Source organism: Camelus dromedarius, chromosome 4 (genome assembly GCF_036321535.1).
Source record: "Camelus dromedarius isolate mCamDro1 chromosome 4, mCamDro1.pat, whole genome shotgun sequence".
Lineage (NCBI taxonomy): Eukaryota > Metazoa > Chordata > Mammalia > Artiodactyla > Camelidae > Camelus > Camelus dromedarius.
Genome location: NC_087439.1, coordinates 81,753,851 through 81,777,345, shown reverse-complemented (window position 1 = coordinate 81,777,345; position 23,495 = coordinate 81,753,851). Strand labels below are relative to the sequence as shown.

The following is a 23,495-nucleotide window of genomic DNA, read 5'->3' as shown; positions in this document are numbered from 1 at the left end:
ATCCATCCCTCCAGAGACTCAGAGCCTTGCCTCTGTTCTGACTGAAAAGCTCCACCCCTTCTGCTTTGCACTCTGCTTCCAGGGCCTTACTCTTCCCAAGTGACCAGCAGGTTGACCTGGAGCTGTGGGCAGAGCAGGCAGAGTTTGACTGCACCGAGCTGCACCAAATGCGCGTGGAGGACAATTGCATATTCTCCATCAGCCCCAAGGCTGGGAGCCTGAATCCTGGGCAAGAGCAGATTGTGGAATTGAAATACAGGTGCTCCCCCGATTGCCCGCCCTGCACTTCTAGTCCTGGAGACCCCCTTACCCCTGGCTTCTGGAGGAGCCTGTCCTTGCCCTGTGTGACTCCAGGGTACCCTGAGTGGCCACCATCCTGGGAGAGCCCTGCCTCCCTCACCTGCAGGAGAGATTTACTTTTCCTTTTACCCCATTCCTGGGCTGGGTTTCCATGTTCTCCAGGGATCAGTCACCTCCAAACCACAGGCGTGCCATGACCTTTTGTTCTGCTTGCACCAGGGCTCAATAACTCATTTCAGACTGTCTCCTCCCTTCCAGCCACCTGTTCATTGGCACTGATCGCCTCCCTGTGCTCTTCAAGGTGTCCCATGGCCGGGAGATCCTGGTAAGGCTCAGCCCTGGTCCTGTCCTGGAAAACCGAGAGAGAAGTGCAGGGAACCATCCTCCCCGAGGAGCTGGGGTCCAGATCCCTCTGCTGGATGCTTCAGTTTCTCCCAGGGAAAGATGCTACTCCTGGGCTTTCTATTTCCAGCTAAATTTCATAGGTGTGACAGTGAAGCTGGAGCAGAAGTACGTGCACTTCACCTCCACCAGCCATCAGTTCATCCCTGTCCCCATCGGCGACACACTTCCCCCGAGGCAGGTCAGTGGTCTGCATTGTCCTGGTCACTAAGAGCCTTAAGTGTTGATCTCTGTGTATCTGCATCAGCCTTTGACAGGATGACAAGGACCCTGCCCTCCAGAAGCCCTCACTCTAAGAGGTGGGGCTGCAGGCTGAATCCCAAGATTAGGCAACTGGAAAAGACCCATGGCGAGAGGTTTTAATTTCCCAGCACTGGTGCTTAGTCCTCTGCCAGGCCTCATTCCCATGCAAAAGCCGGGGGTTCCTTCCTCTAGCACAGGGTTCTTCTACCTTTGACCACAAACCACACTAATATATTTGGAGAATAACCCAGTACATACATACACGTACAACTGAAACAGAAGTATCACAAATCAGTACAGCCACCACCACATGCAAAGTACTCTGATGTTTTCTTTTTTATTTTATTCTGTTCCATTTTTTAAATGTTGGGCATGACCTGCTAAATTGGTTTCATGACCTGCTTACTAATGGGTCTCAGTCATAGTTTGAAAACCACTGATCCAAGAAAGGTATCTTTCTAAGCATGAAAAGCTGGAATGTGAATCCTCACAAAGCTATAGAATTTTCTTTATTAATTGGAGAGAATCAGGTTCCTTTTGCTCTGAAAATGTACATTGGAAATATCCAAGAGAGGCATATAGTATTTTCCCAAACATTTCACAGTTCTGAAATTTCTCATCAGTTAGAAGTCCTTGGATTTCTGGGCAGGGGCTTCCAGCCATTCAGCCTAGAGGCAGAGGAATGGGCTTCCTGGATCTGAGAGGGAATCCCATAGCCTGGAGCTCTGTTCACTTCCTTACACCACCCTCTACTCAACTGGCTTTGCAGAAGCCCCATGTGGGGCTGGGCATTTCCAAGCCTGCAGAAGCCCAGACCCTCAAAAAGGAAGACAAAGACCCCTGTGCCCCCTGAGAGCTTTCCAGAGAGACCAGACCACTCTGAATATAGACAATGGAAAATACCCCCAAATCTGGAGCTGGAAGACACAGCTGTGCCTCCTACCAAACTCCTCAATTGTAGCCAAGTTTCCTCTTTCATTCATGAGATGATGACGGATGGTGGCCCGGACCTGCAAGAGGGCAGTGGAAATAGAGAGTAGTGAATGGATTTAATTTACATTTTGGAGGCAGAATCAATGGGACTTGCTGGGGATTGGGTCTGGGAAGTAAGAGAAAGGGATGGATGAAAAATGTACTGGATTCCTAGTTTGAGCTACTGGGAATATGTAGTGCCACTTGCTGAAAGGAGATACGCTAGTGAGGAACAGATTTTTAGAGTGAAGAGTTTGGTTTTGGCCAAATTCAAGATGTCTATGAGACAACCAAGAGGAGTTATCAAGAGGAAGTTGGATACTAGGTCTGGAGCTCAGAGGTGTCCAAGGTAGAGAATAAAGTCAGCATACTCAGGAGTGGGTGCTGAGAGAGGTGAGGGGCCGGGCCTAAATCCAGACGAACTCTTTATCCTCACTGGCTTCCGTCTTCTCATCTCGAAAATGGAGGATCGGACCAGAAGATCTCTGGTTTCATTCAGGATGTTCTTGAGAGTTAGCCTTGAGAGGACCCCATACCTTCCTTCAGCTTCCTTATCTGCCTTTAAGCAGGACTGCCTCTAAGGGCAGACGTGGAAAGTGGCAGCCTCACAAGTAATTAGAATGAGAGCCTAGAGAACGATGAAGGGTCTGGATGGTGCAGGCATGAGTGTTTCCCTAAATTGTAGCACTAAAGACACAAACATTAGTATCCCCTGATACCTTGACTAAGGCAAGTTGAGAGCAAATAAATAAGGATTACAGATTATACTAAAATGTCACTGGCTGAAAATATAGTCGCATACTTCTTGGGTGACCAAGCCACAAGAGAAATCAGAGGTATTTAGGAGCGCTCTGAGACTGTCAGGGTGACATTATGGAGATCAACCTGCCCTCCCACAGTGGACACCGAACCCCAGGCTCTCTGCATTGCAGCCCTGAGCTGGTGTGGAGATTTCCCTATTCCTCCCCCTCGGCAGATTTATGAGCTGTATAACGGTGGCTCGGTGCCCGTGACATTTGAGATCCAGACCAGCATCCTGTCACAGGTTCAGGAGAAAAATTTTGATCACCCCATCTTCTGCTGCCTCAACCCTAAAGGGGAGATCCAGCCAGGCACAACTGCTCGGGTCTTGTGGATCTTCTCACCGATTGAGGCCAAGACCTACACGGTGAGCAGCCACCTGGGCTAATACGGGATGGGGGGTTGGAGTCGGCCTTCTCAGCAGGCCTTACTCTGACTAGTCCCTTCCCCTACCCTCCGAACTCCCCAGGTGGATGTGCCCATACACATCCTGGGATGGAACTCAGCCATCATCCGCTTCCAGGGAGTGGGCTATGACCCCCATGTCATGGGAGACACAGCCCCATTCCACAACATCTCTTCGTGGGATGACAGCTCCATCCATTCGAGGCTGATGGTTCCTGGACAGGTAGGGGGAAGGAAGCTGGGAAGGCCTGAAGCCTAGGAGGAGGCAGAGGGATGGGGAGGCTGGGGAAGAAAAAGGTTGGACTTGAGAAGAGAGGGATTCAGAGGTGAAACCTGGAACCAGCCCTCTTCCAGATGTAAGAGGCAGCACCAGCTCCATGAGAGGCTTATCCTGCCACCTAGTGCCCACAGGTGTTCCTGCTCAAGCCACTCCACCTGCTGCAGGGTCCTCTATCCCTCCCTTCTGTCTGGGCCTTGGGATGGGGGTATTGGGAGGGGTAGAAAGAAGCTGTCCCATTCTAGAGTTCTGAGGTATTATCTTCATACAAAACAGTTCCTCCCCTGGATCTAGTTGGGCTTTGCTGAAAGATATCTAAGGTCAAAACACTGCCTTTAGTTCACAAATTCCTTACTGTTGGGAGGTCTGACCCATTCATCCATCCACCCAACCATCCATTTCCCCCCGATCCACATGCCCATTTTCTTATCCATGTATCTATCCTTCCCTTCATCCACCCACTTCTCCATCCATCTTTGCATGCACTCATCCAGTTACTATCCACCAATACATCTGCCTGTCTACTCTTCCACTCCTACCCTCATTGACTTTTACTGCAGGAGTGAGTACTATGGAGGGCACAGTAATGGGGACTCAGAGAAGAGCCAGACAAATCTCAGCTCTGGAGGCACTCAGGGACTAGAGAGAGAAAATACCCCTTCCACAGCCTCAGTCTCTCCAAGTACCCCTACAACACAGCTTTTGCTCTGTGCCCAGTGAAGATGCCAATAGCTGATCATCCATTAATTTACAACCATCCGTCAGAGACTCAAAAAATTATGTTGGCTTTAGTTCTGTCTTCTCAAAGTGAATTCTGATTTCTGAGCCCTTTCAAGCCTATTTTAATGGCCAAAATCATAGGCTTTAGAGTGATACTGTCTGAGTTTATCCCAGCTGTGCCTGTGAGAGACCTTTGGAAAATTGTTTATGCTCTCTGAGCAGCACATCTGTAAACTGGGAATAATAGCAGTACTAGTATCGTCAGGTCACTGTGAGGATCAAATGTGTGTCAGTTGCCTACAGTGGTACCTGGTCTGTTGAAAGCACTCAGTGACTTGTTGCTATGTGGTTGCTGTGCTTAGTATTTCTTCACCTTAGTAATTCTCCACCAACAGACTGTCTTCCTGTCCCAATCACATATCTCCCTGGGAAACATTCCTGTGCAGAGCAAGTGCAGTCGCCTGCTGTTCCTCAACAACATCTCTAAGAATGAGACAATTGTCTTTGTCTGGCAGCTGATGCCTCTAGACTTTGGGGAGGTGAGAGTTCCTTATGTTTGCAGAATCAGAACCTCCAGCAGGGCTCTAGACCCACCCCATCCCAACCCACCCCACCACATCCCATGCCATTCCATCCCCTCCCACTCAATCTTGTCCCATTCCACTCCATCCCATCCCAGTCTACTCCATCCCTTCCTGTCTTGTCCCATCCCATCCCTGCAAAGCTCCAGAGACTCCTTCCCCAAATCAATAGGTGTCTGTGAGTCCTATGAGAGGAAAGGTAGCTCCTGAAGAGACCATCCCATTTGTAGTGACCCTGAAGGCTTCGGTGCATGCCAGCTTCTACAGCCTGGACCTGGTATGCAAGGTAGGACCAGCCTCAGAGGGAAGCTGGGATGGAGCACAGCTCCTGGTCTTGGGATGTGGGATGGGCCTTGAGACCCCAAGACCCCTAGAGAGAGGCGGGGGCCAGCCTCTGGAAGAGTCAGGGCTCACAGTACAAGTCCAGGCTAAGGCCTGGCTACAGGCCCTCCAGACTTGGTCTTCTCTCTCCTTGTCCTGGGCCACAGGTGTACCGGCAAGAACTCCTGAAGCAGTACCAGAAGGAACTGCAGGAGTGGAAGGCTGAGAAGGTGCGGCAGGAAGTGGAGTTCACCATCACAGACAGGAAAGTGAAGGTGAGGGCAGAGTGGGCTTTGAACACCACCGAGCTTGCTGATTGTCCTTGCCAGAGGGGACAGAGGTGGTGATCCAAGGTGGTCCTAAAAACTGGCCAGCCTGCCCTCAGAGATTATATTTCTTTCATTAGACTATGCATAGCATCTCTCCAAGAGACTCTCTGGATACAGAAAGCAGGCTGACCATTCCCTGCTTATATATTATATTTAATGAATGCCTACTATGTGCTGGGTACTGGAGATCTAGAGGAAACAAGGCAGAGCTCACCTTCTGATGGAAGAGAGTGTGGTGTAGTGGTTTCAGGTATGGGCTCTGGAGACAAGTTACCCAGTTTTGATTCCCAGCTTTGATGATTTCTAGCTCTGTGATCTTGGTCAAATTGTTTAACCTCTTAGTTCCCTCAGCTGTATAATGGGGGTAATACGGCATCTGGGACTGGCTTCAAGATAAACCAGAGATGGGGTATAGATGAGACAAGATTGGCCATGAATTGCTCATTGTTGAAGCTGAGTGATGGGTAATGGAGGATTCTTTGTACCATTCTCTTTACATTTGTATACTTTTGAAGTTTTCCATATTAAGAAGATTAAAAATAAGAGTTTCAAAAATATTTCAAATTCAAGTAAATTGTTATCTGCTTTGTGGCATTGCTGTGAGAATTAAATGAGTTAATACATGTAAAGTGCCTACAGCAGTGCCTGGGATGCAGTAAACATTCACTAAACAAAGGCTATTAGTATTTATGGGGGCGGTGAGACCAATAATAAACACGAGACAAAATATCCACCTCGGTTCCTCTCCCAATTTCACAGCCTCCCCACACTAATATTTTTGCACCTCGATTGCCTCTGTTGCCTCCTAACTGAACCCCCAAGGAGGCACTGCTCCCCTCTATAGCTCTGGCCCAACTGTGGAGACGGATGGTGTCTTGCGGGCGGGAGAGAGGATTTCTGAATTTCGGAATTAAGGCTTGGTAAGGGAGACTGTTTCCTTATCACATCAAACCACAAAGCTCCAGGACTCCAGGACAAGCACCCTTGGAGAAACTCAAACCATGTTTGGTGGCATCTCCTTTTCTTTCCTTCTGTTGGGTAACCAGATGTTCCTTGTCTGCAGGCGGTCCTTCCCTAGGGAAGGTTCTGGAAGAGGGTGTGGCTGGGAGTTGGGTGGGACCAAGAGGACAGCAGGTCCTGGCCTTGACTTCAGGCCCTCCGTGGATCAGCAGGAAGGGTAGGAAAAGGGGAGGACACCCTAAGCAGAGGTCTCTTTGTTTCCACAGAGAAGGCCATATTGTACAGCTTGTGAACCTGCGAGGAAGTACAAGGTGAGGATGTAAGCCCAGGCCCATCTCCTTGGGATAACTTGAGGGTCCTTGCTCACTCCCCAGAGATACCTCCAAGCCCTGGTCCAGCCTCCTGGAAAGGAGGGATGAAAGTGCCAATGGGTTGGGAGGTGGAGGTGTCACACCCCTGTGTGGCCCAAAAGGCCTAGGTGGGGGGCTTGGGACCACTCAGCAATGGGAGTACTGTCCCCAGTTTCCTGTTATCCATGCTTCCCCTTCCCCAAAGACACTTCCCCCCATCAAGAACCAGCAGTGTCTCAACCGGCTCACCAGCTGGAACCTTAAGATCCAGAAGGAGGATACACACTGGCCGTGCCCCCAGCCACCCTTGCCAGGCATGCTCTGCTTGGGCCTCACTGCCCGCGCCCATGCCACCGACTACTTCCTGGCCAACTTCTTCTCCGACTTTCCCAGCCACTTCTTGTACCGGTGAACTCTTGGGGAGGGAGGGGTCTCCTTCCTCTGCTCTCTACCCCAGCCCCCAACTCCAGAATGGGGGCTGCCCAGACCCAACCCTTGCTGAGGGCTTGGAGCAAGTACAGCGGCGACAGTGGGACTACTGGGGCACTGCTGGGCCCAGGATGCCCCCATTACTGCCTAGGCTCTTATGAAAAGGGGGTAAAGAGCCAGAGCCCCCTGGGGAACCCACCTAGGCCTCCCCACATCCCTTCCTTCCTTCCCCTTCCAACCTGGAACATCATCTGGTCCTGTGCCAACCCTGAGGGTTGGGTTTGGTTCCCAAAAAGCAAAAGCACTATGTTTGGGTTAAGGCAGGGAGCGGCCCTGAACTCACATATATCCTCATGGCTGGGTAGTCACCACCACTGCTCGTGCCCCCAACCCCAGCATGGTGGCTTGCCCAGGCCACTCAATATCACGGCCTGCCCCAGGGAGCTGCCAAAGAGGAAGTGCCCCAGGGAGGAGTCGGAGACTTGTGAGGAAGAATCCCCTGACAAGTGGGCCCCTGTCTCCAAGCAGGAGAAGCAGCTCCTAGTTGACTGTCTCACCACCATCATCAGGTGACTGCCCACCCTGGAAACCCTCACCCTCTATCTCTCCAGTCCATTCCATCAACTCTGGGTCCACCCAAAGCCCCTGAAGTCCCAGCCCTTTCTTTCCTGAAAAATAGAGTTTCCTCCTAAGATCCTTCCACTGGTGGCCCCAGGCCCTCCAGGATGGTGCAGTTTTAATGGAGCTGGCTGGAGGGATCCTCAGGGCTGGGTCCTCAGTTCTGCCTTAGTGGATGAGGTCTGGTAGACTGCTGTCTTCCCAGGCTCCAGCCCTCATCTGTGTAGCTCTGACCTACTTGCTCTTCCTCTACCATATAATGTTCACCTTTAAGGATCCATGGGGCCCAGAGATGCCTTTCTCTAAAGGAATAGAAGGGGCAACTGATCAAGGGCTCCCCTCCCCCACCCAGCACTTGTTTGTGAATGCAGTAGTCAAGAATTGCCCCTTGGGGAACCCTGATGCCAGAGCCCTACAGAGGGCTGCAAGACCTCTCAGTGAGGACCTTCCCCTCCTTCCTGCCACCCAGGGGCCTTCTGGAAGACAAGATCTTCCATGAGGCTGTGGACCAAAACCTAGTGGAGCAGATGCCTTACTTCTGCCAGTTCTGGAATGAGCAGTCGGCCACGTTCATGGTCCAGAACAGCAACCTGCACCTAGCACCAGACCTGTCTCAGTCCTCCAGCAGCTCAGAGGACAGCAAAGACAAGGAGGAAGAGGACAAACTGGCGCTAAGGAAGAGGGAAGGTGGGGAAGAGGAGGAGACGGATGAAGAGGAAGAGGAGGAGCTGGAGGAAGAAGAGGAGGAAGAGCTGGAGGAGGAGATAGAAGGGGAGGAGGAGATGGGCAAGGAGGAGCTGGAGGAAGAGAAGGTGGAGGAGAAGGGAGAGAAGTCGCCCTGGATGGAGATTAAGCCCACCCCCCAGCCCACATCCCAGGAGTCCCTGAAATGGCAATGGCAGCAGCGGCTGAAAGCCTTAGTGAAGGAGAAGCAAGAGCAGGACGAGAAGGAGGCCATCAGCTGGTGAGCAGCCAGACCCAGGTGAGGGTTTGGGGGGAGAGCTGAATACAGAAGGATCCTAGGAGGCAATAATATGCTGGGGCCAGCCTCTACCTGTGTGCCCTTCTCTTCCCAACTCAGCGTTCATTAACATCACTGTTGGTAACTTAAGGCCTCAGTGGGAGTATTTACAGAATGGTAATCTGAGCTTTAATTTTTTTTCTCCAAGAGCAGGCTATTAACATTTACCATCACATTACCTCCAGGAGAGTGGTTATAGTCATCCACATCTCTTAAATGGATTTCTAGAGCCAGGAGAAAAGTACCACCTCTTCTTGTACCACCTTTCCTTGTGACTGCTTTCTGTCCATGTTGGGATTCCCTAGGAGTCCCTTCTGCACCATCTCATAGCCCAATGCCAGAACCAGGGTTGGGGACTCTGATGGCCTGGGGTTCGAATCCCACCACGTGTACCAGCAGCGTGACGTTTGTTTGGCAGCTTGGTCTCTTTAAGCCATAGTTTGAACATCTGTAAAGCTGAAACAAGGATGCTTCATAATGTTGGGAGGGCGGGGTGTTAAACGAGAATCCACTTGGAGCAAGCGGCACACGGTACCGCACAGAGGAGCACAGCGGAGAACACGAGTGCGGTCGGTGGCGGCGCTGACACCTGCGCCCCGGCATCCCGCCCGGCAGGCTCCCGGCTTTCGCTAACCTGCAGGAGGCGCTGCTGGAGAACATGATCCAGAACATACTGGTGGAGGCGAGCCGCGGGGAGGTGGTGCTCACTTCGAGGCCGCGCGTCATCGCACTGCCGCCGCTCAGCGTTCCCAGGTTGGGACGCCCGGGTCAGCGGCCGCGGGAGGGGCGCACTGGGCTGCATGAGTGACAAGGGCCAGCAGGCTCGGGGGGAAGCCTCTCCCTTCACTCATTCTACCTGGGGCTTTCTGTCTTCCAGGATTCTGACTCCCGACTCGCTGCCGGTGGCGCCCTCGGGGGCGCAGCAAGTGGAGATACCTGGATCGACGGTGCCGCCCTCTACCGACTATTTGGGGACGCGAGCGCCTACCCCCTGCGACTTGCAGCTTTAGGTTCCGCCCGGCCCCCTTTCCATCACATCACTCCGCCAGTAAAGCATCTAAGCCTTTTTTTTTCTATATATGCTTTGATTTTATTTCTCCGACGCGAGAAGAACTTGCGCACGCAATCTGGGAGGGGCAGGTGGTAAAAGCGGCCACGGTGGACCTCGTCGACTGCTTGGAGACTTAGGGACTGGGAGGTTGCCCCGCTCCACTCCACACCGCATCTGGGCAAGAATTCTCGCTTCTCGCTGCCGGGCGCTGGACCTGGTCAGGCCAGTGGAGGGCGCTTCGGGCGGGGCCTAGCTGTCCTTTGCCCCAGGGGAGCCTGGTGGACAGGAACCGAGCCCCAGGCCAGGTCTGCGCAGCAAGTGGCTGCGGGGTGAGGTGGCCACCCCTCCCCTATCCCCACTGCGACTGTTCCCAAGCTCGGCCCTTTCACCGCTAGCTTTTCCTCAGCATCTGCCGGGTTCCCGGGACTCTAAGAGGTTGGGAATGAAGGGAAATCGAGGCATGTCGCGGAGGGTCAAGAACTAGACGCTGGGACGCTAGTGGAGACAATCGCTAGACAGTGGGCCACAGACCCCACTAAGCAACTCCCATCGTGAATCTGAATCCCCAGACCAGGGGATGTCCCACCTTCCCTAAGACACCCACTTCCCGCTCCCCCTAACCTCCGCCTGGCAGCCTCTGTCCTCATCTCCTCCCCCGTCCCCCTCCCCGCCAGGCAGGTGGGTGGAAAAGTGACATCTGGTGTTGTTCCAGAGGCGCCCAGGTCTCCGACATTCCCCCTCCACCCCCACCGCCAAGGCCTCGTAGGAGCTCCGGCCCCAAAGCCCAGGCGGGGGCAGGGAGAGGGGTGAGGGGCGCTCCGCCTCCTCTGAGTCAATATTTGCCCCGAGCAAACGGGCGCCCGGACAGGTGTGAGTGTGAGTGTGTGTGTGTGTCTAGGGGCGGGGACTGCGCAGGCCGTATAAAGCGCGCGGAGCCCAGGCTGCGGCACAAGCTCCGGGGCGTGGGCTGGGGACCAAGCCAAGCAGGGCCAGGCCGGGTGGAGGACGGCCAGAAAGGGAGGGGCGGGCCAGGTGCGCACATGCAGTGGCCGCCGCAGCGGCCGCCGACGTGTCAACCAGAGATGCGCGCAGGTGAGGGCAGCGGCTAGCGGAGCGCTGTGCGGCACTGCGCTCGCCGGAGACCAGGACCAGGAGACCATCCAGGGCCACAGCCATGCTCCGGGCCCTCCGCTCCCGCCCCGCGACGAGCCCCTCGCACAAACCGGACTTGAGCGTTTTGTTCGTTCGGCTCGCGTGAGGCAGGGGCGGCCTCTCAACACCGGCCCGGGGACCCGGCCCGATCGCCACGCAGGCACTTGTCGCCGCCGCCGCCGCTGCCGCCATACGGGTCGGGGAGGCTGTGCGCCTCCACTCGGGGAGATCCGGCTCCCATCCGGCCCCGCCCGCCGGGCCACGTCCTGCCCGCAACTCCTGGGCTGCCCGGCTTAATTCCGGGTAACAAGGGCCAGCCCAGCAGACTCCACCGGGTGGCATAGGGGGTTGTGGCCCAGGACAGGAGTCCTTCCGGAGATGGAAATCTGGCTTCTAGCCTGGCTCTGTCGCAGCGATTTCTGTGGCCTTGGCTAAGTCACCCATTTGCACAATGAGGGGGCTTGATCTGGCCCCCCTGCAAGAGCCCCACCAGTCCCCATATCCTGGTTTCTGGGCTTTTAGTGATACTGAGCCCCCTGACCCAGGAAGTTGGAGGCCCTCAGGGGGTTGGAGCAACAGCTATGAGGTGTGGAAATTCTGCGGGGTGGGGAGCTAGAACCACGATGGAGATCAGGTCTGGCTCTTGGGGATCTCTTTGGTGCTGACATCCTGAGGGTTCACTCCCTACCATTTCCTTGGCCCGTCGTTTAGTCTTCCTGTCCGAGACAGACTGTCAGACTTACTGAAAAGGACAAACATAGGGCCTGGAAGCCCTTGCCTGATGGGGCTATCAGGCACAGCAGCTCACCATTTTCCCCAAAATTCGTAATCCCAAGGACTCTTGTTTCAGTCAGCTGGGGGTGGGGATGGGTTTAAGTGGCCTTCAAATTAGGTGGGAGTCCATGCGTCATTAGCCACAATTCAAATGTGGGACATGCCACCCCCCTTTCCAGTGATTCAAAGTGTTCAGATCTGACATGCGGGAGAAGGAGGAAGATTGTACCAGACCTGTAGCCTCCTGCTTGGAAAGCCTAGAGCTGAGGGCTGGGGAGAGTCTGAGCCTCCAGCTGAGTCTCTGTTCTTCCATTCCAGGTGTCCTCCATTCCCCCTCCAAAAACTGATGGTGAGGCTTAACCAGCCCCAGAGGGAGGGGCCCGGTGTAGGTCAGGGGTGGAAAGAAGGCTCCTTGGACAGCAATAAGGAGCACCAGTTTCCCCTAAAGGTGAGGAAGCATCATGGGGAGGGACTGTATCCCCTCACACCCAGGTAGAGGTGGCCCCCAGGGAGATGGGAATGAGGGTCAGGAGTCACTGGTCCCTCCTGATTCTAATTTGGATGTTCCTGGATGTGCTGGCTTGCCCCCTCCACTTTCCCCCAACTTCACTGCCACCCCTCACCCAACTACCCGCAGGCTCCGCAGGATCTGCTGAGTCTTTGGCAGAGAGAAAGGGAGGGGGAGGGGATGAGATGGCTCTGACAGATCCCAGGCAGGTCTGTGGAGAGGGTGGACTGCAGGCTAGAACTGTGTGCAGCAGCCCTGGGGCAGGAGGGTGCTTGGTGGGGGGAGATCCATGGGTCCCAGGCTGAATGTGTGCAGCCCCCATCCTGGCCTCCCTGACCAGACTACTGTCTTGGGCCCAGCCCTCTGTTCCTTGCCTGGCACTGATTGATTTTCCTGTCAGGGGCCTGGCAGGGTGCTGGAACATCTTTGTGTCTTTGAAGGCTTCTTCTCCCTTCCCCCAATCATGGAAGGGGGCTAGAGCGCTCTCCCTCTGGCTAGGATTCCAGATCCTGGGGCTACACAACAAAAAGGTCTCCCCCTGGAATGAATCCCCCTCCGTACACACACAAAAGTGCACAGAACATTCCTTGGGGGAGGGGTGAGAAGAATAAGGCCACCAGTGGGCTAGTATCTGCCCTTGTGACAGAGAGCCACTGCCTCTTCCCCCAGAGGGGCCTAATTTCCCCAGACATCCACCGCCCCCATCCCCAAGACCCGCATTTCCTGGACTTGGCCAGGAATCCAGCCTCTCCTGCAGGTCCCTCCTCCCCTGCCTGGCCAGGGGCGGAGTCTCCAGGCGCCAGGCAGGCCTGCAGGTGTGGGGAGTGCTCAGCAGCTGGTGTTCGAGGTGGGCCCCTACTCCCTCCCCCTTCCTACTCAAAGCGGGAGCCTGCTTCCTGTCATCCCTGTCACCACCCTGGGTGAGGGAGGGGACAGGTAATGGAGGAAGCGGAAAAAGGGAAACAGCAGTTGGAGTGTGGCCGTAGGGGGACTGGGAAACAGCAGTTGAGACACAGAGAGGAGAGAAGGATGAGAAACAGCGGGGAACCAGGGAACCGAAGCAGAAGCACAGAGGGACAGATAGAGGGTGCAGCCCAGAGGGGTGTGAGGAAGATTTCAGGGTCCAGAGGGGCTGAAGATCACCTCCACCCCTCACCCCAGACAGTGAAAGCGAGAGCTAGAGTGAGACCAGAGACAGACACACAAGCATAAAGAGATGCGCACTCCAGAGAGATGCAGGGATTTGAAGATGTTGAGTCAGAGGTCAGGGTAACCAGGTCTGGAAGGCACAATGTGTGCGGAAGAAGGGACAGGCTAAGTGAAAACAACCTCCATCCCAGCCCACATCGGGATAGGGAATTACCCACAACAGAAGAGAAAGAGATGGATTCTACTTGAGCTGCAAATGGGACAGCCAAGGCTGGAGGTGGAGGTGATACCCCTATCTTGGGAGCCCCATCTCACCCCATTACAGGGCAGAAGGTGAAGAGGGGCATAGCTCAGGCCACGTGAGCAGGGAGGGGCATGGATCTGACTCCATCTCTTCCCTTTTCTCTCTTGGCCACAGCTGGACAGACAGACAGCTGTGGCAGCTACCCTGCCCCCACTACCCACCTGCAGTTTCTGGCCCAGCCTTGGAACTTCTGGGCGTGGTAGTTGTCCAGGGTCTATGGAGGATGAGGGGACCTGGGAGTGGAGGAACTGGTTGTGGGGGGGGGCTCATACCCAGGTGCTAATCCCCAATCCGGCCAAGGCAGAACCAGAGCCTCACTGACCTTCTCGGAGATTAGTCCCCATGGTGACAGTGGCAACTTGCCCCCTCACTCTGGCTAGGCCAGGTGTGTGTGTGTGTAGGGAGGGGAAGTAGGTGGGGGGGCAGGCAGAGGCTGGGTAGGGAGGGAAGGGAGACTTCCTGAGGCATCACAGGATCACAGGAGTCATGGCTATGAGGCCCCGTGAGGACCAGCAGTTAACTTAGTTTTCAGGTACAAAACTGTGGCCCCAAGATGGGGAGTGACCCACCCAAGTACACGTATGGAACCAGGAAAAGCACCAGGACCAGAAGTCAGATCTCTGGTTCTACTCAGAGGAGAATAGAGGCCTGAACAAAACAAAGGAAATTGGGATCCCCCTACCTCTACCCCGCACCCTCCCAAGCCTGGCCAACTGAGCTCATCAGCAGAGTGGCTCTAATTGGGGGGAAGCAGGAAGGCTCCCCATCCTGAGTGCTAGGCTGGCTCCCACAGGACAAGTGTGGGACAGGGTTGGGCAGGATGCAGCTATGCTTGCTGCCCTGACTCCTCCCCACAACCCAGCCCAGCCCCAGGTGGGGTGAGAAGAACTTGTCAGCAAAGCCACTTAGAACCACAGCCACCACAACACTAATAGCTCGTTTATTTGGTGCCTACTGCAGGTCAGTTCTAGGGTTTTACATGCATTTAAATCTTCATGACTATTTTAAAGACTATTACTCCCATGTTACAGAGGGAAAAATTGAGGAGTACAAGTTCATCCAGCTTATAAGCAGTAGAGCTTGGATTTGAACCCTGGCAGCAGCACAGTGTGACTCCAGAGGCTGAACTCTTAACCCTTCAGTGTCTGTATGTTCATGGGTGGGTGACTGAGATGATCTTCCCTAGGTGACAGTCATGTGGGTTGTGTGCATGCGAAGGTGCACAAGGGTATACTCGAGTGTGACTCCAACACCCAGCACAGTACCTGGCACATAGTACATCTTATTCAGTACTTGAGGTATCAGTGAGTGAACAAATGTCTGCTTGTAAATGAGTGTGACCATTGAGGTGTTTATTGAATCCTAGAAGAGACTGTTCACATGTGATGCATGTGGGGTTCATTCCTTGTAAACGTGTGCATGTGTGAGCCCTCTCCCTGCCGCCCTGTGCAAGCCCCATGGCTTTATGTCTAGGTGAGTGGGTGGTGGTGAAAGCTGCCTCCCATCTCCCTGGATGGGGGCCAGTTCTCCATCCCCACTGAGGGGCAGAGAAGAAGGGCTCTGTTGACAGTGGGATAGGACAATGGGTCTCTGTGGGTGGGGCTCCTGCCCCCTCAGTACCCACCTCTTTCAGGCCCAGCTGTCGGACCCTGTCTGAGCTGAGCTAGTCTCTCACCCGTGTTATCTCTGTCTCCCAGGATACCAGACCTCACAGCCCCAGGGAAGGTGCTCGCTGCCAGTTCCTCGCTCCAGACCTGGGGAGGGGGTGGGGAGTAGAGAAACAGGGCTACAAAGGAGGGACTGGTGATGGTGCAGGGTGGGGGAGGGCACCACTCACAGAATTTGCATCTTCAGTCACCAAAGCCCTGGCTGATTTCCCAGTGAAATGAGGGATAAGGGATGGGAGCAGGCCGACTTGAGGAGAGGACATTGGCACCACTAAGCTGCCCAGCAGTACTGAGAAGTTGGGCTGTTCATGGGATGAGGCTTAATATGAGGGAGACGTCACTTCTCTGGGGATTATCAGGGCCTTTACCTGGGATGGAAATGTAGGTGTGAGCCCAGGATTGGGTTTGAGGGTTTCTTTGTCAGATCTACATTTCCCCCATATGGGACGAGGATCTAAATGAAACCCAAGGTTTCACTGTGGGCACAGGACTGAGTCTGAGGGCTTCTCTGTGTGATCTTAGGGTACCTTACGGGATGGGTGTTTTGGTAGAATCATGGGTGTGGGGGGGTCCTGAAGATTTTTCAGTAGGGACCAAAGGTCCCTATATGAGACTAAGGACTGGATAGGGTGGGGGTGGGGAGTTCCTTTCCAGCAATGAGAGTGCCATGAGAGTCCCTTGGATGTGTAGACCTGAAGACACTTGTTTTTCAGTCCACATAATTCCCCCCGCCTCTGCTCCATGCCCAGAGGCCGAGGCTGTGGACATGGAGGAGGTAGGGGTGAGGGTGCTGAGTTGGCAAACAAAGCCACCTGTGCATCCATCCTTCAGGAAGCTCTGAGCTCAACTCATCTGGGAAAACAAACAGGACCAGCTGCTGGGGGCTGAAAGGGGGCTAGTAGGGGATTGAGTTGGGGAGGCCTAGGGAACTGGAGGTGCACCAGCCTGGTGGAGAAAGAAGGCTGGCAGGGGGTCCACAGTACAAAAAAGGGACAGGGATCCCAGAGCCCCATTCTAGCACCACCTTCTCTTCAAGGGCTCTTTCTTCCCCTTCTTGGTGACTATGAATCCCAGAGCCAGGGAGGGGTCTAGGGGATGTGGGGAGCCCCAGAGTGGGCTAGAGATCTTCTGGGCAACTAGCTATTGGCAGTATTGGTGGGCATGCCCATTTCTGAGAGAGCTGGTGAAGACAGAACCAAAAGCCCTGGACAATAGTGTGGTGATGGTGGGACATACACAGCATTCTCCTCATAAGGAAACTGAGGCAGAGAAGGGGAGAGGCTAGCTAGTGCAATATAGCTACTTAGTGCGCAGAAAAGATCAGAATTCAGGAATAGGAGAGCGATGGCTGTTCTAACACACAGCTCTCCACCACAAAGCCTAGCCCGACTCTTAAGTCTAACTTAGATCTCAGCTGTATTATCTCCCCACCACTTCCCCGCTCCCCCTCTCCCCCCACATCCCTTCTGTGGAATACAGTCACTTCTCACCAACACCCGGACTGGAAATTGCCTTCCCAGACCCCCAGACTCAGCCCGCGCAAACACATCGTCCAGCCTCTAACAAACACCCTCGCATCCTGGGGACTAGCACTCCGCGCCCGCGTCACGGACCGGCGCAGACGCACAGCCTGACGCACTCGCCACCCGCGCCCGCAGCCCCCCTCGACTGCAGCCTCCCACCAACTCCGGCTTCCAACCGCCCCACCGCGCTAGCGTTCCACCCAGCGCGGTCCCTTGCGCCCTCTGGTGGCCAAATACAGAATTGCCGGATAGAGATGGGATTGGACCAGAGAAGGGAGAAGTCTATCCTCACTTCCCACCGCTCCCATTAGCCCCGACTTGTGAAACCGAGCCAAGTGCCAGGACACAGAGTCCAGGACTGGATCTTTCCTCCCTCAGTAGTTTGTATTTCCTCTTTTTGGTCTGGGGGAGATTACACCCTACCTCTTTTTCCAAACCCCCTCTAGCATAGGGAGTCAGGGATCTGGGCATGGTTCTGAATCCATCCCCAAGCAACTCTGGTTGTGGTTATCCCTGCACTGACTCAAAACCTCCAAATTGGACTTTGCTCCCTATGTTCTAGGGCCTCTTACTTTTGACATTCACCTTCACACATGTGATCCTCAACAGCAGTTCCTCACCAGTGAAAATAGAGACCCAAGGGAGACTCCAGTTTTCCCCAGTGCCTCTTCTCAGCACTCCAGAAACTTAGGGGTGGGGAGGTTGGTAGGATAAGCAAACCATCACCCCCTACTCTTACTGGAGAATTTCTTCTACACCCCTTCCCCATGGGCTTTGGCCCAGCCTGACCACCTTGTTCACTCACTCATTTGAGAAGTTTTATTGAGCATCTACTATATGTCCAGCATTGATCTAGTCTGGAGGATAACAACTGAGAACAAGACTGACACAGCCCTTGACCCTTTAAATGGAGCTTACACTCTAGTACAAAAACTGACACTCAGTACACCTATACACAAAAGATGGAAAAGACAAATATACAGAGTAATAAATACTATAATGAAAACAGAGTGATGTGATGGACAGTAAATGTCAGGAACAGCATCCCTTATAGAGTAAAAAAGGAGCCTACATGCCAAGATCTTGTGACTAAGACACTCCAGGTAACAGGAAACGCAAATGCAAAGGCTATGAGTTGGAAATGAGCTTGGAATTTGGGAGAAAATATAGAGGCCAGCATGGCTAGACTTCCAGCTGCATCTGGCTTGTGAACCAACCCTTTAGTCACAGGAGGTTGGGTGGCAAGAGCACTGGCTTTGCAGTCAAAAGGTCTAAATTCTTATCTTGCTCTGACACTGGCTAGCCATGTGGATTTGGAAAAGGCCTCGTACCTCCTGGAGCCTCAGTTTCCACGTCTGTTCACTCAAACCTATGACATTGGACTGTTGAGTCTGTAAGGAAAGCGCTTGGTTCGTGGAAACAAGATATTAGTTTCTCACTCGCGCCTCTACTTCTGCTAGAATACCCACTCCATTAAGGAAAACTCACGATTTTGAGCTTTCACAATTGACAGCTGTGATGGTTAGGAAATTCTGCTGCAAGTTGTGAGGAAGTTTTTTCCTGGAGTTTCCCTTGGGTCTCCAAGCCTTTTCCCTTCCATTTCTCCCTCCTTGCTCCCCGCCTTCCTCACCCCGCCCCAAATGTGGCACTAGGATTGAAGGCAAGAGCCTAAGGCCTACAGTCAAAACAGAAGCCCAGGTTTGTACCTCAACTAGGCCACTTGTTATCTGGGTGGCCGCCGCCCCACTCCTCCACCCCCGACTGCTTTCCAGAACACCTTTGGGCCGCTTCTTCATCTATGAAATGCAAGGCAATGACAGTGCCTACCTACCTCACCCGGTCGGTGCCAGAATTAGCTGAGATCATGCACGTAAAAGCTCTGAGCAGAGAGTCTGGCCTGAACTAAGCGCTCAATTATCAGCTGCTAGCTCCAGGCAGACGTCAGGACCGGAGGCCCCAGATCCTGGAGCTCGGTCTGGTGGCTTGTGGCGTCGCGGTTCCGGCCACCCTAAAGCTGAAAGGCTCTTTCTACCTACCGTAGTAAGCCACTCTCTTACTCTTATTCCTAAACGCTTTGTAAATCCGCTTCTTCCCTCGGGTAGTTCAAATTTCCTGCGCTGAGCGCCGCCTTGCGGCGAGTCCTGGTCATTGCCTCTTCTTGGCCCCTTTGCGCAGGAAAAACACAGGGAGCTCATCGCCAGGTCTGGGAACTTGAAAGGAAAAGAGGGCGCGATGGCCCATCCTCCAGGGAAAAGAGGACTGAAGGGCGTAAGGACAGTCGCTTGCGAGGAGTCTTGCCTATTTCCTCCCAAGAGTCGCCCAAAAGAGAGGTCTTGACCTAGGGCTGAAGAAAAGGTGGCGTTTATACGCTGGAAAGGACTTCCGCGCCTCGAGTCAGGAAGGCGTAGTTTTAGCTCCGCCCTAACTCCAAGGGTGGGCCGGGTACCTCTATCCCCGAGGGTCTGTGCCAGGGAGGGTGCGCCTTGCCTGGCTCAGGCCCCCCAAAAAGAAAAAGCAGAGTCAGCCTCGGCTGCGGCGGGCGCGGGACGTGTGCCTCAGCACTTTCTATTGTAATATCCGAGGGTTGGGGCCAGGTCAGCGGCTGCGGGAAAGGCCTCGGCTCTCCGGGGGACATCAGCGCGGACCGCATTTTGCCCGCTGACTCAGCTCCCCCCACCGCAGCGGGAGAGGGTGCAGGGCGGGGGTGAAACCTAGTATAAAGCCCCGCACACCCAGCCCGCGCGCAACTTCTCCATTTTCGGACAGTACCGCGCTCACCCACCCGGTGAATACTTGGTGCAGGGGTGGACTCTCTTCGGGCGAGAAAGGGAGAGATGGGGGAGAGCCACTAGCAGCCCGGTTCCAGCCGGCGGAGCCTTCACCTCCTACCCTGATTGGGAGGGTCCGGGCCGGGGAGGGGGCTTTCTAGACGCTGAGCGATTGGTCCCGTCCTTCTTGTCTGCAGCGGCATGAGCAGTGCCCCTGCGCAGGGCCCAGCGCCCGCCTGCCTCACGCTTTGGGATGAGGAGGACTTTCAGGGCCGCCGCTGCCGGCTGCTGAGTGACTGCGCCAACATCGGCGAGCGCGGAGGCCTGCGCCGGGTGCGCTCAATCAAGGTGGAAAATGGCGCGTGAGTGATTGTTCCCCCGCGGGTGGTCTAGGTTGGGGGGTGCCAGGCTTCCTGGCGCAAGCTCCGAGTCTGAGCCCTTGGCTCGGCTCGGCTCCCAGCCCTCTGTTCTCCAGACTATATTCAAGTCCTGCCTGAGAGAGACCCACCCACATGGAAAATCCCTAGGCTTCCCCGAAGCTCCCAGCCAGCATCAAGACAAATCATGAGAAAGCGTGTATCCTCGTGTGAGTTAAAGGGATAAAGGCGGGAAGCGATCCTTTGCGGGACCCCGTGGGGTCAGCCTGAATCCTTAAGGGGTTCCCAGGGTAGTTTTGTACTCCTCAAAGTTAGATAGACGGCTCTGCGATTCTTTTAAAAAAGAGGCCAAATCCCTTCTGCTCACCCTACCCTGGACTCCTAGAGCCTGGGGCCCTCGGGAGAGCTGAGGCATCCGAAATATTGCAGTCCGTTCCTATCACAGGTTGCTGTCTTAGGTTGGGGATTCCTACGCCTACCTTTGCAGTGACCTAAATCCTTGAAGTAAGAGTGCTTTGTCAGGCGATCTTTGTAGACTGGAAAACTCATTCCAGTCTGGGGGCCTTGAGCTGGAAGCCTGGACCCCTCAAACCCCAGATAGCAGCCGGCTTAGGGTCTTTAGCCTCTACAAGGGCTGGGTTGCCTTGCTATGTGTGTGTCAGGGCAGAAGTCTAGGGTGGAGAAAAAGATCCATTTTCATGGCAAGCATGGGGGAGTGGGAGGAAAGAATGAGGCTGGGGCAGATGCCTCCCAGCCTCCCTTATCTTTCCCCAGTTGGGTGGCCTTCGAGTACCCCGACTTCCAGGGACAGCAATTCATTCTGGAGAAGGGTGACTATCCTCGCTGGAGCGCCTGGAGTGGCAGTGCCGGCCACCACAGCGACCAGCTGCTCTCCTTCCGGCCAGTGCTCTGCGCGGTAAGCACAGCCCTGCCCCTCCTCTGCATCCTAGCTCCTAACTCCAGGCCCTGGCCCCACCATGGCACTTGGGAAAGACCATCCACTCACTGTATGATGGGGTGTGTAAACACAGTCCTTGGGTGGGTAATAGTGGCATTACTTCTCAGAACCAGAGTGGTTTGGAAAGTGGGTTCCGGAAGTTTGGAATGTGGGCCTAAGCCAGGAGTCGGAAATCAGCACCACGGACAGCGTCGGTAACGTGCCAGTTTTGAACTCCCATCCGTTCCTCACATCCTGTTGTCCACATATATGAAGCGCCTCTGTTATCACATAGCTCTGTGAGGTCGAGGTGGCTGCGGTTAGCCTCATACATAGGTGTGGAAATGAGGCTCCGAGGGAAAAAATGATTTGCCCCAGGTCACAAGTGTTAACATGAAGATGAGACTAGAACTCAATCAGGCATTAAGCCTGAAACGGGTAAGCCTCTGTGTTTATGTCTGGGGGGGTGGGAGGAAGGGTTGGTAATGAATTTAATACACTGGAGGAGAAGATCTTACTTCCCATTTGTGCAGACTTATGTACCCTACTGATGAGGCCACAGGCTATGGGGTGGAGGGCAGAGAGCAGGTGTTAACCTGGCCTGTCTGTTCTCACTCTCCCATCCAGCACCCCTTAGCTGGGTCCTACCCAAGAGATGCTGTGCCCAGGGTGCTGGGAAGGGGGTTGGATAGTCAATGAGGCCCTTAGGAAAACTCTTTTTTAGTGGACCAGATTTCTCCCAGGATCTCTGATTTTCCTCCTGCAAAACAGGTCCATGTCATAAGATGCCCTCTAGCCCTTACCTGGAAGGGTCTCTGGGAACCCCCAAGTCTCACCACCTCAACCCAAAGCCATAGAAGGGACTAGGCTGGGGACCTCTGAGCATTCTATCTTTCCAGACTGATATGGAGCTGATGGAATGATCTCTGGATGTACTTGTGGATCCTGTCTGCCCAGCTTGTGTTGGGAGCAGAGTGGGAGTGGGACTGAGAATGTATCCATTAACACCTCTTCAGAGTGCCTGACCTGTCTACCCCTACCTTCTTGTGCCTCAGAACCACAGTGACAGCCGTGTGACACTGTTTGAGGGGGAAAACTTCCAGGGCTGCAAGTTTGAACTCAGTGATGACTACCCATCCCTACCCTCCATGGGCTGGGCCAGCAAGGATGTGGGTTCCCTCAAAGTCAGCTCTGGAGCGTAAGTCTGGGATTGAAACAGGGGAGAAGAGAAGGGAGGCAATGGGAACCAGGGAGGAGCGTGGAGAAAGCTGATGGGAGTGCTAAGAGACACAGTAAAGAGAGATGTTTCAGGCTGGGGGAAAGGGGGGAGTGAGGTGGTGGGAGACTTAGAGGCAAGGGGAAGTGAGATAATGGAGAGGAGGAAGGGGGCAGGAAATAAGATAATAAGAGTGGGGGGCGATGTGGGGATAGGGGAAGGGATTGAAAACATGGATGAGGAAGCAGTGGGGGGTGGGAATAGGAAATGAGGTAAGGAAGGTGTTAGGAAGACCTGGAGCCTTGGGCAGGGCAAGGGGAGATCCGTGTAGGGAAAATAGTATTGGAGCTGGGGTATGGGAGCTGAGAAAGGAGGAGTAGCAATGGAGGAAATCGGTTAGGGTAGGGGCAGAGCCTACTTACCACCTCATGCCCTTACTGGCCTAGGTGGGTGGCCTACCAGTACCCAGGCTACCGGGGCTACCAGTATGTATTGGAGCGGGACCACCATGGAGGGGAATTCTGTAACTACAGTGAATATGGCACGCAAGCCCACACCGGGCAGCTGCAGTCCATTCGGAGAGTCCAGCACTAAGCTCCATGGCCCCAGCGCCTCCCTGGAGGACCTTCAATAAAAGCTCCTGAACTTATCTGCCCCTCTTGCCTCCTTCTTGGTGTCTTGCTTTGCGATCTCCATCCTTATCTTTCTGAGGGTCTTTCTCTGCCAACCTGACCCTACCCTCAGGCTCCAGGACCCTTGACTATGAAGTGTACACTGGCTTAGGATGTATGTGCCTGATAGGGCTGAGATGAAACTCCTGGTAAGAATCCTGGGGATCCTGCTAAATATAACCAGTCCCACACCTCTGCCTGGTAAAGGCCTATCAGCTTGGATCAGTGGTACAGCTTGTCCAGATGGCACATTTGCCATTCTTTGGTTTGGGTGAATACAGCCCCACAGCAGGACTGATAGCTGAATTTCAATCTCCACACACCCCCTTAGCCAGGCACCATCATGTGGGGCAGAGCCTCCTTAACTCTGCAGAGCCCTGTTGGGTTCCTCTCTAACCCCACCCAACCCTGGGCATTTCCAGGCTTTATCTTCACCCTAGCTCCCTATCCAGCCTGAGGGAAGTTTGCACTCCTTTCCCAGCTTTGTAGAATCTTTGCCTTATAGAGGAGCAAGGGTGTGAGATGGGTAATTGGTGGGAGGCCCTCGCAGGGCCTTCTAAGGGGGAGACATGAGGGGAGATGTGCCCCAGGCCTCTGAATAACAATCCCTCCTATGGTATTGAGCTCCAGCATTTAAAAAGTGTTTTCATGCCTCTCCTCTTAGCTGTC

At 54.2% G+C, this 23,495-nt stretch overlaps 2 protein-coding genes across 4 annotated transcripts in view; both read left to right on the top strand.

Annotated features, from left to right (window-relative positions):
• The window catches only part of CFAP65 (cilia and flagella associated protein 65), a 34,540-nt gene extending 24,753 nt beyond the window's left edge, over positions 1 to 9,787 (top strand). The window contains exons 22-35 of the mRNA XM_031452196.2: positions 83 to 259; positions 559 to 625; positions 773 to 883; positions 2,894 to 3,085; positions 3,188 to 3,346; positions 4,516 to 4,659; positions 4,874 to 4,987; positions 5,190 to 5,297; positions 6,578 to 6,622; positions 6,867 to 7,069; positions 7,531 to 7,659; positions 8,178 to 8,672; positions 9,345 to 9,482; positions 9,607 to 9,787. Coding sequence (XP_031308056.1) covers positions 83 to 259; positions 559 to 625; positions 773 to 883; positions 2,894 to 3,085; positions 3,188 to 3,346; positions 4,516 to 4,659; positions 4,874 to 4,987; positions 5,190 to 5,297; positions 6,578 to 6,622; positions 6,867 to 7,069; positions 7,531 to 7,659; positions 8,178 to 8,672; positions 9,345 to 9,482; positions 9,607 to 9,739 — 2,215 coding nt within the window. The 3' untranslated portion in view covers positions 9,740 to 9,787. The remainder of the gene's footprint in view (positions 1 to 82; positions 260 to 558; positions 626 to 772; positions 884 to 2,893; positions 3,086 to 3,187; positions 3,347 to 4,515; positions 4,660 to 4,873; positions 4,988 to 5,189; positions 5,298 to 6,577; positions 6,623 to 6,866; positions 7,070 to 7,530; positions 7,660 to 8,177; positions 8,673 to 9,344; positions 9,483 to 9,606) is intronic.
• A 966-nt stretch (positions 9,788 to 10,753) lies between these two features.
• On the top strand, positions 10,754 to 22,812 carry CRYBA2 (crystallin beta A2). Of its 3 annotated transcripts, XM_031452194.2 has the most exons (6): positions 10,754 to 10,872; positions 12,025 to 12,154; positions 19,823 to 19,987; positions 20,777 to 20,918; positions 21,995 to 22,137; positions 22,602 to 22,812. In XM_031452194.2, the coding sequence occupies exons 3-6, from the start codon at positions 19,827 to 19,829 to the stop codon at positions 22,747 to 22,749; spliced, it is 594 nt and encodes a 197-aa protein (XP_031308054.1). In that variant the 5' UTR covers positions 10,754 to 10,872; positions 12,025 to 12,154; positions 19,823 to 19,826; the 3' UTR covers positions 22,750 to 22,812. The 3 variants fall into 3 exon arrangements, with proteins under 3 accessions (XP_031308054.1, XP_064341253.1, XP_010986648.1); XM_064485183.1 differs by lacking the exon at positions 10,754 to 10,872 and having other exon boundaries at positions 11,059 to 12,154; XM_010988346.3 differs by lacking the exons at positions 10,754 to 10,872; positions 12,025 to 12,154 and adding an exon at positions 18,975 to 19,642.
• The last annotated feature ends 683 nt before the right edge of the window (positions 22,813 to 23,495 follow it).

Excerpts from the sequence above, each read along its gene's own strand:
- CRYBA2 (XM_031452194.2), top strand. The coding sequence starts at position 19,827 with ATGAGCAGTGCCCCTGCGCAGGGCCCAGCGCCCGCCTGCCTCACGCTT. Across the intron at positions 19,988-20,776 it reads ATCAAGGTGGAAAATGGCGC|TTGGGTGGCCTTCGAGTACC; the intron begins GTGAGTGATTGT and ends ATCTTTCCCCAG. Across the intron at positions 22,138-22,601 it reads CTCAAAGTCAGCTCTGGAGC|GTGGGTGGCCTACCAGTACC; the intron begins GTAAGTCTGGGA and ends TTACTGGCCTAG.